Here is a 13,716-nt window from a genome sequence, read left to right on the forward strand (position 1 = left end):
TCACCAACCCCTGCCCCAAGAACATCTCCCAGTCACTCATGTAGCTACTTCTCCTCCTTGGAAGTGGACACAGCCCGTACCCCTAAGTGTGAGCTGTGCGTAGCGATGTCCTTCCAGAGAGGACAGCATGGAGAGGGGCACTTCACAGTGGGGAGACCTCAGCCAGCCGACCACGGCCACCACTGTCAGTGAGGAGTCATGTCAGCAGTGTGTATACCCTTGTTATGACGTGATGAGAATGGCATTTACTTGTGTGGTCTTCCTCCCAAAACCCACAACCCTAGGCTATTTATGAGGAAAACCTCAGACAAATTCCAACTGAGGAGCATCCTGCAATGCACTTGACCAGGGCTCCCCAAACCATCGTGACTTTGCTCCTCAAAGTCATCAACAGCAAGGGCCGTCTGAGACCCTGTCACAGCCAAGAGGAGTCCAAGGAGATATGGCAGCCAAATGTGATAGGGTCCTGGATAGAAACAGAAAATTGGGTAAAACCTAAAGAAATCTGAATAAACACAGACTATTGTTAGTAATAATGTATCAGTGTTAGTGGTGATGAATCTAGCCTACTGATATGTTAACAACGTGAGAAACTAGGTAAGAGTATATATTGACTTTCTGTAATATTCTTGCAAATTTTTAGTACGTGTAAAACTATTGCAAACAAAATAATTTATTTTTAAAATGACCTGCCTAAAAGAGGTTAAACTTTGATTGCAAATCAACTAAACTCAGCCTGTTTTCAAGACATTACTCTTTGTCATGGTCTGTAGGGGTTCTGAAAATTTTTACAAATATAATTTCTCCTTTTGAAGTGGGGTGTTCCAGAATGCCACGCCTCCACAGATATAATTGGGGTTTCGCATCAGGGGACAGAACCCTGAAAGTTACCCAAGAAAGAAATGGTCATGAGTCATGAGTCTAGAAATTAAATTTTCTAATGTTCTAGGTATTGATTTTCTTGGGACGTCTGACATGTCTAACACTTATACTCCACCACATCACTGAATCTATTGTACTTTAATGCTGGCTTTTGTTTGTTTGTTTTTAACCATGGATCATTTCAGCGCGGCTTCAGGTTTAGCATTAGATGCTAACAGCAACTCTATTGAATATCTTTCTTTAGGTATCAGCATTTTCTACCTGGGAGAAAGAATTACACAAAATCGTGTTTGACCCACGCTATCTCCTGCTCAACTCTGAGGAACGAAAGCAGGTAATGGAGTGGGAGGGCACTTTGACTGCAGAGACGCGGCATGAAAGTGACTGCTGCATCCTGGATCTGGGGAGCTTTTCGTTCCCGAATGTCAGACACTGTGTTGTAAATGTGGCCAGTGGGGAGGAATTACAACTCCAGCACTGGAGCTTGCAAACTTGTAAACAGAAGAGTTAGAGGGACTGAGGAAGGCTATTCTGGTCATTATTCTTACCTCACCATTTGGTTATGACCCTGGAAGACAAATACTTGTAGAGATGAAGATGTAGATTTTAGGAGCATTAACCCTCATTCCAAATGACCATAAATCATATGTTAAAAATACGAAATACTGAAGGTATTATATAAATATAGTGAAATAAGTGGTCTTACGTAAGACCTTAAGGTTTTATATGCTTAAAGTCTTATATAATATGAAAGTTGTCAGAATCAAAATGAAGCCAGTAATGTTAAGAGAACCCTGACAAATAGAATGGGGGAAGGCCATGAAGAGAGGGTTCTCACACTTGTGTACCTGATAACTAAAAAGGCTCTATGAGAACCACAGTCTTGCACACGAGGGCATCAGAACCTTCTATTCTATTCTATTCTATTCTATTCTATTCTATTCTAGACAGGGTCTGGCTCTGTTGCCCAGCCTGGAGTGCAGTGTTCCAATCTCAGCTCACTGCAGCCTCCACTTCCTGAGCTCAAGCCATCCTCCCACCTCAGCCTCCTGAGTAGCTGGGACTACAGGCACCAGCCACCAGGTCTGGCTAATTTTTGTACTTTTTGTAGAGATATGGTTGTTCTGCATTCCCCAGGCTCATCCTGAACTCCTGGGCTCAAGCAATCCTTCCACCTTGGGCTCCCAAAGTGTTGGGATTACAGGTGTGAGCCACTGCACCTGGCTCATCACAAACTTATACACACAAAAAGCACTTCTCCTAGGACGCCTGCCCAACAACTGCCTGTCCAACCTCAGACTGGCTTCGTCCTGTTATGAATCTCTGTAGCCAAAGATAATTATTTCAAAACAATGATTTAATCCTCTCATTTATTTTTCCTTAAAAATTACTGTCTTTTTTTTACCTCCCTGAGTATTCTTGTCATTTATGATGGCATGTGTATTCCCATCGCACTGCTTTCTTCCCAAATAAGCATTCATTTCATTTTAGAGAGCCTCTTTCTGCTTGTTCTTCAGGTTGACAATAATAGTAATGAAATAGGAGTGGTCCAGAGAACAATAGCAGCACAGTAAAGGGTGGAAGTTCTACAGAACGTTGCCCAGAAAACAATGAATTGATTAGAGGGGGTTCTCTGGGGTCTATTTTAAGGAGAGACTTGCCAGGGGTCTGCCCTAGCTTTTCATAAAGTCGGTTCCTGAGCCAACACTGCTTTCCATATCAAACAGACAGAGGGACAGATGGTGTTGACTCACAGGAGGGGCCTGTGGTTGCTGGGGGAGGGAGCAGCACAGCCTGGGTCTATGTGCCCTGCAGAGCGCGTCTGAGAAGGGCCCTGAGATAGACTCTGGGAGGTCTGGACTTTCCTACCCAGACTCCATGCATGCAGTCACGTCTTGCCCTCCCTTTGCCCTTTGAGTTCAGAAATGATGCACATGGAAGGTGAGCTATTAAGAAGAGCAGCTGAAAATGGAAGAGCCATAGTTAATTTGGGGAGGAGGGATTCTGTGACCAGGGGCCCCCAGGTTGGTGTCCACTGGATTTCTTATACCAGCAGAGTCTGATAAAGCCCCAGACGGAGGGTATGGGAATTGCCATTTTATGTTCAGTTCTCTCCTCTGCTCATCAAGTCCCTTTAAGCACATGCCTGAGATGATGTCAGTGGAGCACTGACTCACAGGGTCTCAGTCACATGGACCCACGTTGCTCGTTGTGACCAGCTCCCACTCTGTCCCCATTCCTGCTCCCAGCCCTCGCCCCACCACTCTGCTCACTGGAACTGGACCGTCTCCCTGGAGCAGGCTCAGGGGCAGGCTAAGCAGTGTGACGTGTTCCCAGGATTGACTGCCTTGGAATACAGAACTTGAACCTTTCAAGAACTTGGAATTAATAATCTTTTACTGTCTTCTAGCTGAGTTTCATTTTCTATAATGAAATATTTTAAAATATGTGAAATGTGTTATCACAGTCTCAAACTGATACTACAATAGAGTTAGCTGAGTTTGGGTGTTATATATTTTTTTCCTATAGTGAAGGGAAACCATAGACTTTGATAATTGGTAATATTTCACCATTTTGTTGCAATTTTAAAAATCAAAAATTTCAGCTATGGCTGGGCACAATGGCTCATGCCTGTAATCCCAGCATTTTGGGAGGCCAAGGTGGGCGGATCACCTGAGGTCGGGAATTCGAGACCAGTGTGGTCAACATGGCAAAGCCCTGTCTTTACTAAAAACGCCAAAAATTAACCAGGTGTCATGGTGCTTGCTTGTAATCCCAGCTACTTGGGAGGCTAAGGCAGGAGAATCACTTGAACCCGGGAGGCAGAGGTTGCAGTGAGCCGAGATTGTGCCACTGCATTGCAGCCTGGGCGACAAGAGCAAAACTCCGTCTCAAGAAAAAAAAAAAAATCAGCTATGAAAAAGCATAGCAAGGAGCCTGTGATTTTACGTGACAGACTCACTGGAGGACATAGGCAGGAGCCATAAACCAGGCAGTGTCTAAAAATCATCAGTACATCTGGGGTGCACGTGGCGTGTGTGGCATGTGTGCTGTGTATGGCGTGTGGCTTCCGTATGGCATGTGTGGCGTGTGCCACGTGTGCCACCACAACTAGTTTGCTGTTGTCAGTTGTTCTCTCTCTGTGCCATGGATACCTTTTGAGGCCATTAGTCCCTTTAAAAAACATTGAATAAGTAAGATCATCTCCATTGCAAAAAGAAAATTCCAATTTATGATCAAGCCCCTTCCAGATACTCTAGTTTAAATGCCAAAGCACATCTCTTAGAACAACTGGGAACACAGGGGCCCAGTCTGCTTGCTGGATGGAAGAGGTTCATGGGCAGGGCAGCACCAGCCCCCTGATGTCCCCCTGATGTCTGGGGGACATGGGCATCCCACCCAGGGCTCATCCAAGGGAGCACTGTGAGGCTGGACCTTCCTCAGGCCGTCGTCAGAGACAGCAGATGCCAACCCTGATGGGGCTGGGCCTACCTGGGCTGGGATGCCCTGCCCTTGCCTGGGTGGGTCCTCTGCAAATAGATAAGATGAGAATATAGCTCATGCTAAGTACCTGTTGCCTGGGGAAAGCCTTTAAGCATCCCTGTGAAATCACCCAGAGGAAACTGGGCCTGTCCCAACGTCCTGCAACTTGGTCCCATAAGGTCCAGTGGGAAGGAGGAGGAAGCAGGCCACACTGTAGCCAGCACACTGGAGAGGCCAGAGAGCATTCAGAAGTGCCTGCAACCTCATCAAAGGGGAGCATGGCAGCTCGTATGAGGAGGAGGATGGAGAGAAATCATAGCAGGACCCCATCCAAAGACCACAGTCCTATTTAGGAAGAAATTGGGTTAGAAGTATCAGACATAGAATCAGTACAGGACCTCATGTCACACAGTGTGTTCATGGGGAAAGCTAAGGCCCCTGGTGTGAAAATCACAGCCCTTCCTCTGCTAGGGGAGCTGCACAGGAGAAGAGGGTGATCCTACACAGAACCAGGGTCGAGGGAGTGTGAAGCAGGCCTGTTTCTATGGCAACAAATAACGTTTTGCTTTATTGCGCTAGAACATACAGCAGTGATATAATGGCCAACGGAATCTCTTTTAAAAAGTCATGCTCCACTTTGGATAAAGCTGGTATAATTTGTTAAGGATGAAAAACAAAACCTGCGATGTTAAATTATAGCAGCATAAAATAAAGTAACAGAGCAAAGCAAGAGGAAAGAGAGGAGCATTTGATGAGATGGAGAAATGGTTCTAGGCAGAGAGAGAAGCAGGCATTTCTGAAGAGCTCTGACCCCACAGCCAGCGAGGCTTTCTCTCCAGGTCTAAAATTAATAGAGCAAAACTCTAGCTAATGATGGAGCCATATGCTTTTATTTGGATAATAACCCTGCATTCACTTTTTTTTATTAGTTAAATATAAGACAACTGAGAACTTACATTGCTATAAGAAGCCAATTATGGCCGGGCACGGTGACTCACACCTGTAACCCCAGCACTTTGGAAGGCCGAGGCAGGTGGATCACCTGAGGCCAGGAGTTTGAGACCAGGCTGGCCAACGTGGTGAAACCCGTTTCTACTAAAAATACAAAAAAATTAGCCGGGCGTGGTGGCACACACCTGTAGTCCTAGCTACTTGGGAGGCTGAGGCAGGAGAATTGCTTGAACCCAGGAGGCAGAGGTTGCAGTGAGCCAAGATCAAGCCATTGCACTCCAGCCTGGGCAACAGAGCGAGACTCTGTCTCAAAAAAAAAAAAAAAAAAAAAGCCGGGCGCGGTGGCTCACGCCTGTAATCCCAGCACTTTGGGAGGCCGAGGCGGGCGGATCATGAGGTCAGGAGATCGAGACCATCCTGGCTAACACAGTGAAACCCCGTCTCTACTAAAAAAAAAAATACAAAAAATTAGCCGGGCGAGGTGGCGGTGCCTGTAGTCCCAGCTACTTGGGAGGCTGAGGCAGGAGAATGGCGGGAACCCGGGAGGCGGAGCTTGTAGTGAGCCGAGATTGCGCCACTGCACTCCAGCCTGGGCAACAGAGCGAGACTCCGTCTCAAAAAAAAAAAAAAGGAAAAGAGAAAAAGCCAGTCATCTTCTTACTTACATATGCATGCACGTCTTCTCAGTTTCAGCCGTATTGGTGGATGTTTCGTTTTGCTACCTGTATCTTCAAGAGCCCAGTAGCATTGTGTATTGATAACCCTGTAAAGGTTTGCCACTACTGACATGGAATCTGAAACAATGAGACAAAGTGGGAAGGGAGCCGCTCCAGAGAAGGGGCTGAGCAGTGCTGGGGTGGAGGCTTTCACCTGCCCAGCCTTACTTTCTCATCGCCCCCTCACTTGGCATGCGTGTCGAAGAAGCTGCCTGCTTGGTCCTCGGTCACATTCTAAGATCTGCCTGGTGGTTGGTTGGATTGGTGCAGAGTTGCCATTGATCGACCTTATAGGATCCTATGTGGACTTTCTCTTGATATTTTTGTTTATGTTTATTTACATTTGCATAAACACTCATCTTTTAATGTTCTTGAGTTTGGGGTAGCATTAGGAATGAAAGAACTTTGTCCGTCTTTGACTCTGTAGTCTATAAATGACCATTTTTCGGTTGTTAGAACAATGATCCATCATCCTCTGACAGAGAAGAGGTTTTGTGGCCTGTCATAAAGAGATTGCATCTCGTTATGCGGGCTGCCGGGTTCCAGGAGAAGTGCCCTGGAGCCTTGCCCAAAATTGCCTGCCAGCTGATGTGCCTGTCCTTCTCACTGAGGAGCAGGGTTTTCCTGTTTGGGGCAGCATTTGAGATGCACTTCTGGTCAGACTGGGGCATGCCCAGTGCCCGAGGGTCAGGCCTCCTGCTCAGTTGTTTCCACACTGATGACCCAGGCAGCCTGGCATCCCATGACCTCCTCAGAAGAGGCCGCTTGTGCGCCCTGAGTCCTCCCCAACGCGCCAGACGCCCAGGTTCACAAGTGGGGATCAGAGATGCAGAATTTACTTTCTTTTCACAAGTTAAGGTCATTTTTGGGAGACTCGAATGTCAATTACATCACCCTAGGAAGTGACTAGCACGAACTGAGTGCTCTGCTGTGTTCTGGTGCCACTGGCCATGATGAGAAAGTGAGGAGGCCGCGCAGTACGGATGCTGCTCAGAGACCACAGCGAGGACCATTGCAGCCTACAGCATGAGTTCCAAATTGCCACTTGATTCCAGATGCCTGCAGAGAGGGCAGCCAAGTCATTCTCCGGGTTTCTCCAGCAGGGCTGTTTCAGGTTTGACCCAGAAATGGCGCCTGCATGTAGAGAAACGCCAGGCCGTGTGGGGACCCAGGTTTAATTATTCAGACTGCTTGGATCTGGAGAGCTATGCTGAAAGGCTGTTGCTCATAACTCCAGCAGCTGCGAACAAGGACAGCTTTTGCCATAGATTCTTGCTGCTTTCTCATGTTGTGCTTGGAATACAAGATTTCATTTCTGATATGCAATTTCATGATGTTTTTCTTCTGTGTCTGTGTTTTAAGATATTTGAACAGTTTGTCAAGACAAGAATAAAAGAAGAATACAAGGAAAAGAAAAGTAAATTGCTGCTAGCCAAAGAAGAATTCAAGAAACTTCTAGAGGAATCTAAAGTGTCTCCCAGGTATGGAGAGAGAAATATACCCGATGATTTCTGGGGCTGGGAACTTACCAATTACAAGCGGACTCTTCAGGTTTGTTTTTGTTAAATTTTGTAACCCAGCCTTCCACAGACACAAAAGTGTGAGCTTCGAAGACCTGTGGGTGAGACCGGGCTGACTCCCCTCTACCATGCAGCCTGTCATGAGCCTCCACATGTCCCTCTCGTCAGTCCTGGGAAAGTGGGCTATTTGGTATCCAAATGCATCACAACCATTTTATGCCCACCCCGCATGCCTTTCAGACGTCAGCAGCCCTGACTGACCCAGATAACCAATCAATACGTCAGCACCCATGAGATGAGGTCGAGTTTCTGAGCTAATGATCAAGAAGCAAAAATGCAAAGCTAACTACAAACAGCAGCACCAGAACCCCTACCACACCCCTTGGTCCCAGATGTCTTAACAGTTGGTCCCAGAATAAGATGAAGATTTGATGAAGATTTGATACACTAGAGAAGTGAACTGAGTTAACTGGGTTGCCAAGACTTACTAAAATAATAAATGAGGCATTATTTCCATGAAATAAGACACACTTATAAGAAAAGAGATGTTAGAAATCGGAAGAATACATAAGCTTAACTCTTAAAAATTAGTTTAATTGACTAATCTTTATAAATTAATGAACATGTACTACTCTTAGAACTATAAAACTGTAGGTTTTGTAAGCATAAAAATGGTTGACAATGTATTTTTATTTTAGACTGGAAGATCTAGCATCAGGTTTTTGTTTGTTTTTTGGTTTTTGTTTTTTTGTTTTTTGTTTATTTTTGAGACAGCCTCACTTTTCACCCAGGCTGTAGTGCAGTGGCACGATCTTGGTTCACTGTAACCTTCGCCTCTGGGGTTCAAGCAATTCTCCCTGCTTCAGCCTCCCAAGTAGCTGGGATAGCAGGCACCCACTACCATGCCCAGCTAATTTTTGTATTTTTTAGTAGAGACGGGGTTTCGCCATGTTGACCAGGCTGGTCTTGAACTCCTGACCTCAGGTGATCCACCTGCCTCAGCCTCCCAAAGTGCTGGGATTACCGGCGTGAGCCACCACGCCCGGCCAGCATTAGTTTTTAAGCAGACATTAATTGATGCTTTCTATGAAGGCATAGGCCTCCTTTGTTTGACCTGTGGTTTGGCTGATCGAGAATTGGGTGGCATAAGTTAGTGCTAGTTACACAATCCTCATAAAACTTCTCTAACTGTTCTAGAGAACAGGTACTTTCTGAATGGGGAAAAATAGCATGAGTTATCTTCATCACAAGTGCTAACGTGGGCAAGTAAATGTGTGTCCTGTTGCTTGCAACTTGTGATTTTCTATGGTTAAAGTAGACATGAGAATGTTGGGTTCTAGCCATGGCTTAGCTGTGTCCACCCACCAGGTGGCCATGGGACAGAGGCCGCAGAGGCAAGGGCTTGGGAAAGGTGCGGGAGCCCCTTCTCTGCCTTAGTTCACAGCCTGGCCCTGGCCCATCTTATCCCAGCCATGGGGTCAGTATTGGACCTTCCTGTGCGTCAGAGCCCTCCTCCAAATGGGAGGATGACCACACACACCTCAGAAAGTGACTAGGAGGATGGAGTAAGGGGCTGCAGGGAGGGACCCCAGTGGCGCCTGGCAGGCAGGAGGAGCTCCAAAAGTGATAGCTGTCATTACTATCGAGACCGTCATTACTGTTGAGACTGTCATTACTATTAAGGACATTTGGCCAGCATTCTCTGTCTCTCTATTGATAAAATAGTAGCAATAAGCCACATGCTCCCCTTCCCATGAATACATCATGAAGACAACAGAAAAAGATATTCGGAATGCAATGAGTCATTTAAAAAAGATGACATACACACACATACACACACACAAGGAAAATGAGTGGTAGAAATTAGAAGGAAGTTAAACTGACTATTTTTAAAATTAGACTTAATTGCCTGCTATTTTTTAAAAGAAATTTTATTGTATATATTTAAACTATACAACATAATGGTATAGGGTGCATACAGATCATAAAATGCTTACTATAATGCAGCAAATTTTAGCATTTACACTTGAGATATATTGCTTTTATAATTATAAAGCATTTTTTAAAAAATTTTTAAAGTAGCTAAGTTTACAGCATTTCAAAAACTTTTTCCAGATCTCCTGTCTACCGTTCTGTAGGCATCCTATTGAAACGTGCAATTCAAATGACCACATGCTGGACAGCTAGGCTCATCCCCATGCAGACCACGTGGGCCTCTTAGAAGCAGCCGCCTGGGGCTGTGTAGCCTCCTACAGCCATACAATCCCTTCCTGGTCACCCGTCTCAGCCTCAGTCTCGAGCAGCCTGTGGGAATGGTGGTGATGGGATAGTCCAGAACACTCCTGGACAGCCCCTAGCCCCAGCCCTGCCCGCCTCTCGGGAGAGCAGCCACTAGGGACTGGGTCCTAGCCAGGTGGGGTTGGCTACCTGGTGGGGTTGACACCTGGTGCTCCTTCTTGAAAGCTGCAGCAGCTGCCTCCTTCATGGCAGGCTATCCTGAGTCCTGCTTAGTGGAGGGAGAACAGAGATACAGGGCCCGTGACTCAGCTGACCTTCCTGAGCTCACACCACAGCTCGTCAGCATCAGCAGAAAGCCAGTTCGGCCCCTTGGCATGGCTCAGGGGCCACAGAGGTATGAAGCTCCCTTTCTTTTCAGGGACACTTTTTCAGAGAGACCCAGAATAGGACCTGTCTAGCAGCTGCACCTGTCCAGCCCCTAACTGAGAATGCGTAGATGCCTATCTAGCCAGGGGAGGGTGGAACAAGCCCAGGCGAGTCTGACCATTTGACTCACCCTGAGCAGGTCAGGGGTGGAGTGTGGCTTAGCCACGGCACAGCAAGAGTTGTTACATCAGTAAAGGAAGGAAGGGGGGAGGAGGGAGAGAAGGAAGAAAGGAATGGGGAGAAAAGGAGGGAGGGAGAGAAGGAAGGAGGAAGGGAAGGCAGGGGAGAGGGCAAGAAGGAGGGAGGGAGGAAGAGGGAAGCCAGAGAGAAGTGCTTTTCTTGCGAGAGATGTGTAAACAAGCACCCCCACAGATGGAGAGCAGGAAAACGGCAGCGCCTTGAGGAAGAAATGAGACGAATTGTTCAATGACAGAAATGAGCATGAGTCTGATAATTATTTGTCTTGTCTTCTAAAAGCCATGTCGGCATAATCTTGTTGTTTGTATATTTCAGAAGCTATTAAGTTATGATAATTTAACACAATAATTCAATGTCTGCAAGAAAGTGTAAAATTCTCTGTGAAGAGAAATGGGAGGGAATAAGAAGAATCCCCCAGACAAAGAATGACCACATTTTTCCAGGCACCCCGGAGCACATTGCCCAGGCCAGGCCCTGCTGTTGCTGGACAAGCAAGTGCATCTGCATGGACCAGTGGCTCCAGGCCTTGGCCCCTCTATCCCTGTCCCTGTTCCTGGCTTCAAGTTCAAGGCTAAGAGAACAGGAAGTTGCGGGGCCCGGAGCCTGTGAAGGTCAGGTTGGTCACCGCAGAGGCGCGTCCTGCTTTACCCTCTAAGCTGCCCTAGCCTTGAGAACAGCCTTGCTGGTCTAGACTGGGTCACTCATGTTTTCTTGTGGGGCACCACCTGGCCTGGCAGCTCTGATTCGCTCCATCAGTGTTTGGGGCTCACTACTTGCCAGACACTGGGCTGGACATTCAGGGCGTTTATCGGAGAATGAAGCAGATAATGCCTCCCCCATTCGAACGTGGGAGTCCGGTTCCACATGTGAGGTTTGACAAGATCACCACTGTGAAGAGGGCTATGATGGAGTCACAGTTCTCTGACCTTCTAGATAGGGCGAGTTTCCCAAAGAAGATGCCTTGGCCTGGTTTCTCATGACGAGCAGCTCTAACTCGGGGAATAAACAAGGGAAGGGTGTGCCAGGCGGAGGGAACAGTGTAAGAAAGACCGTGGCAGGCAGAGCATGGTGGCAGCAAGGAAGGGGCGGAGGAGACCTGGCAGGCAAAGTTGTGATGGGGATGGCTGGGAGAGTGACAGCTGCATGAGACGGCTGAGGAGGCTAGTGGGCGCCGCTCATTTCTGGAGACCACTCAGAGGAGAGACCAGGGGGTCCTGCAAGTGAGGGCAGGTCAGGGCTCTGCAGGACCCTGGTGAGGAGCAGGCATGGCCGGCCAGAGCTGCTCACCCACCGGGTGCCCTGCCGCCCACGGCCCGGCCTGGTGGAAGGGCTGGCTGCTTGCTCAGGCAGTACCGCTGCAGGATCCCTGGGGAGGCCAGAGTTGCTCTCTGGCAGGTGTCTCAGGAAACTCTTTCTTTTTCAGGACCACATTTAAGGAGTTTGCAGAGAAATACGGCCGGGATCAGAGGTTCCGACTTGTTCAAAAAAGAAAGGACCAGGAGCATTTTTTCAACCAATTCATACTTATTCTTAAGAAACGGGATAAGGAAAACAGACTAAGGCTGCGGAAAATGAGATGAGTTTGTGAAAAATGCAATAAGCCCGGGGGTTGGCCCTGGGCATGCCGGGAGCGAGGAGGTCGCGGTGGAGACAGACACGGGCGTGGGGCGGCCGGCACCTGCACGACCCAGCAGGCACCAGCGCTGCGGGGTCTTCGTTCTCAGAGGATTACTGTTTCATATTGAAGCTCTCTCTTTTGTACGTTCAGAGTTTGATGCATTTCTAATCGTCATGGTACGTCGATCTCTTAATTGTTTTAATTATGCAAATTACTTGTAATATACACAAATTATCAATCCACCGCAGGACTGTGGGGAAGCGGGAACAGGAGCCTCCGTAACCATCTCCAGGCATTGGTGTCATCACCTGAGACGATTAGCGAAAACTTTTCTGAAAAACCTTTGTGAATGACTTCATTCCTCCAGGATTCCCGCGGTGTTGAGGAATTCCTTACTCTTCCCTAGGTCTCAGTCTCATTTCTGAGTAGCAGCAATAGGGTTTTCATCGTTCATCGTAGTGACAAGTGTGAACATCCCACACCTGGACTGTGGGTCACTTACAGGTTTCCAAGGGTGGCCGCGCGTTCCTCCCAGAGGGACGTCCCGGTCTGGAGCAGGGAGCCGTGCTGGTTGCCACAGGTCCTACTTCAAAAGAATTATTTTGTACAAAACCATCATATTAATATTTGAGTTATTTTTATTGTATGCCCAGAGTTTGCATGAGATTTTTTCTCATCACCTTTGTATAAAAAATTTTTAATTTTTTTAATCAATAAATATTTTAAACCAGTGTGTGTGTGTGTGTGTGACTAAGACATTCCTCATGATCTTAAGCAGCAAAATTGTGTTTCAACTAAAGATACCCAGTTTTGAAAGATTCAGGGGGAAAAAAGTCCCGATGATTGCAATAAGGGCCATGAAAATGCCACTCACACCAAATCTTACTTTTCAACATACTTAGTAGTCCTGGCTGGAACCATGTTTGGCAAAACCTTCGCTAATTAATTGCGTTCCTTAAACTATTGAACATCCATTTATTTATTTCAAGATTTGTGGAGTTATCTGTTCAGATACAATGTCTTTGTCCCCTAGTAAAGAGTGACACAGCCTCCTCACCTACCTTCTTCTTAATTAGTTCCCGTGGGAACACTTTTTTCCACACTTATTAGGATGTAATTGGACAAGGTGGGATCCACTCTTCACTGAGATCAGCCCTGGTCCCGACACTGTCACTGTTGACACCTCACCTTCTGTGTCAGGTGGCCCCTGGGGGTTCCGGGGCCATCGATCAGGCTCAGGCCTACTGTCCGGCCCACCCAACACAAAACTGCAGGTGCACAACCGCGTTTCACTTAGAGTGGACACAGCATGAGCAAAGCAGCCCTGACCGGGGAACTTGACTCATGGCCCCAGTCCCGCCCCTGCCCACAGTGCTGCCTCCTGCTGAACTCCTGGTCCCCCGCCGACAGAGGAGGGAAGGTGCTTGCCAGGACTCACGGGGGAGTCCCCATCTCTGCTGGCTCCAGACACCAGTAATGGTCTGGTCCGGAGTGGTGCCGATGGCCGTTGTGAAGGAGAAGCCTCGGTGAGTGGCCTCAGGCTGTGGAAGCCACCACTTTGTAAACCTTTCCTTCCTCTCGGTGAAAGGGGAGCACTGGCTTATGGGCTGGGGTTACTGAGTGTCCACCTCAAGCAAGAGATGAAGAAGTCTGGGAATTGTTGGGATGGACACAGACTGTGGAG

General features: G+C 47.4%; 1 protein-coding gene across 1 annotated transcript in view; it reads left to right on the forward strand.

The window, feature by feature from the left end:
* TCERG1L (transcription elongation regulator 1 like) overlaps positions 1–12,763 on the forward strand; it is a 234,120-nt gene extending 221,357 nt beyond the window's left edge. The window contains exons 10-12 of the mRNA XM_033178686.1: positions 1,127–1,216; positions 7,395–7,513; positions 11,838–12,763. Coding sequence (XP_033034577.1) covers positions 1,127–1,216; positions 7,395–7,513; positions 11,838–11,994 — 366 coding nt within the window. The 3' untranslated portion in view covers positions 11,995–12,763. The remainder of the gene's footprint in view (positions 1–1,126; positions 1,217–7,394; positions 7,514–11,837) is intronic.
* The last annotated feature ends 953 nt before the right edge of the window (positions 12,764–13,716 follow it).

The sequence above is a fragment of the Trachypithecus francoisi genome, unplaced genomic scaffold, assembly GCF_009764315.1.
Source record: "Trachypithecus francoisi isolate TF-2019V2 unplaced genomic scaffold, Tfra_2.0 Contig01579, whole genome shotgun sequence".
In the NCBI taxonomy this organism is placed as follows: Eukaryota; Metazoa; Chordata; class Mammalia; order Primates; family Cercopithecidae; genus Trachypithecus; species Trachypithecus francoisi.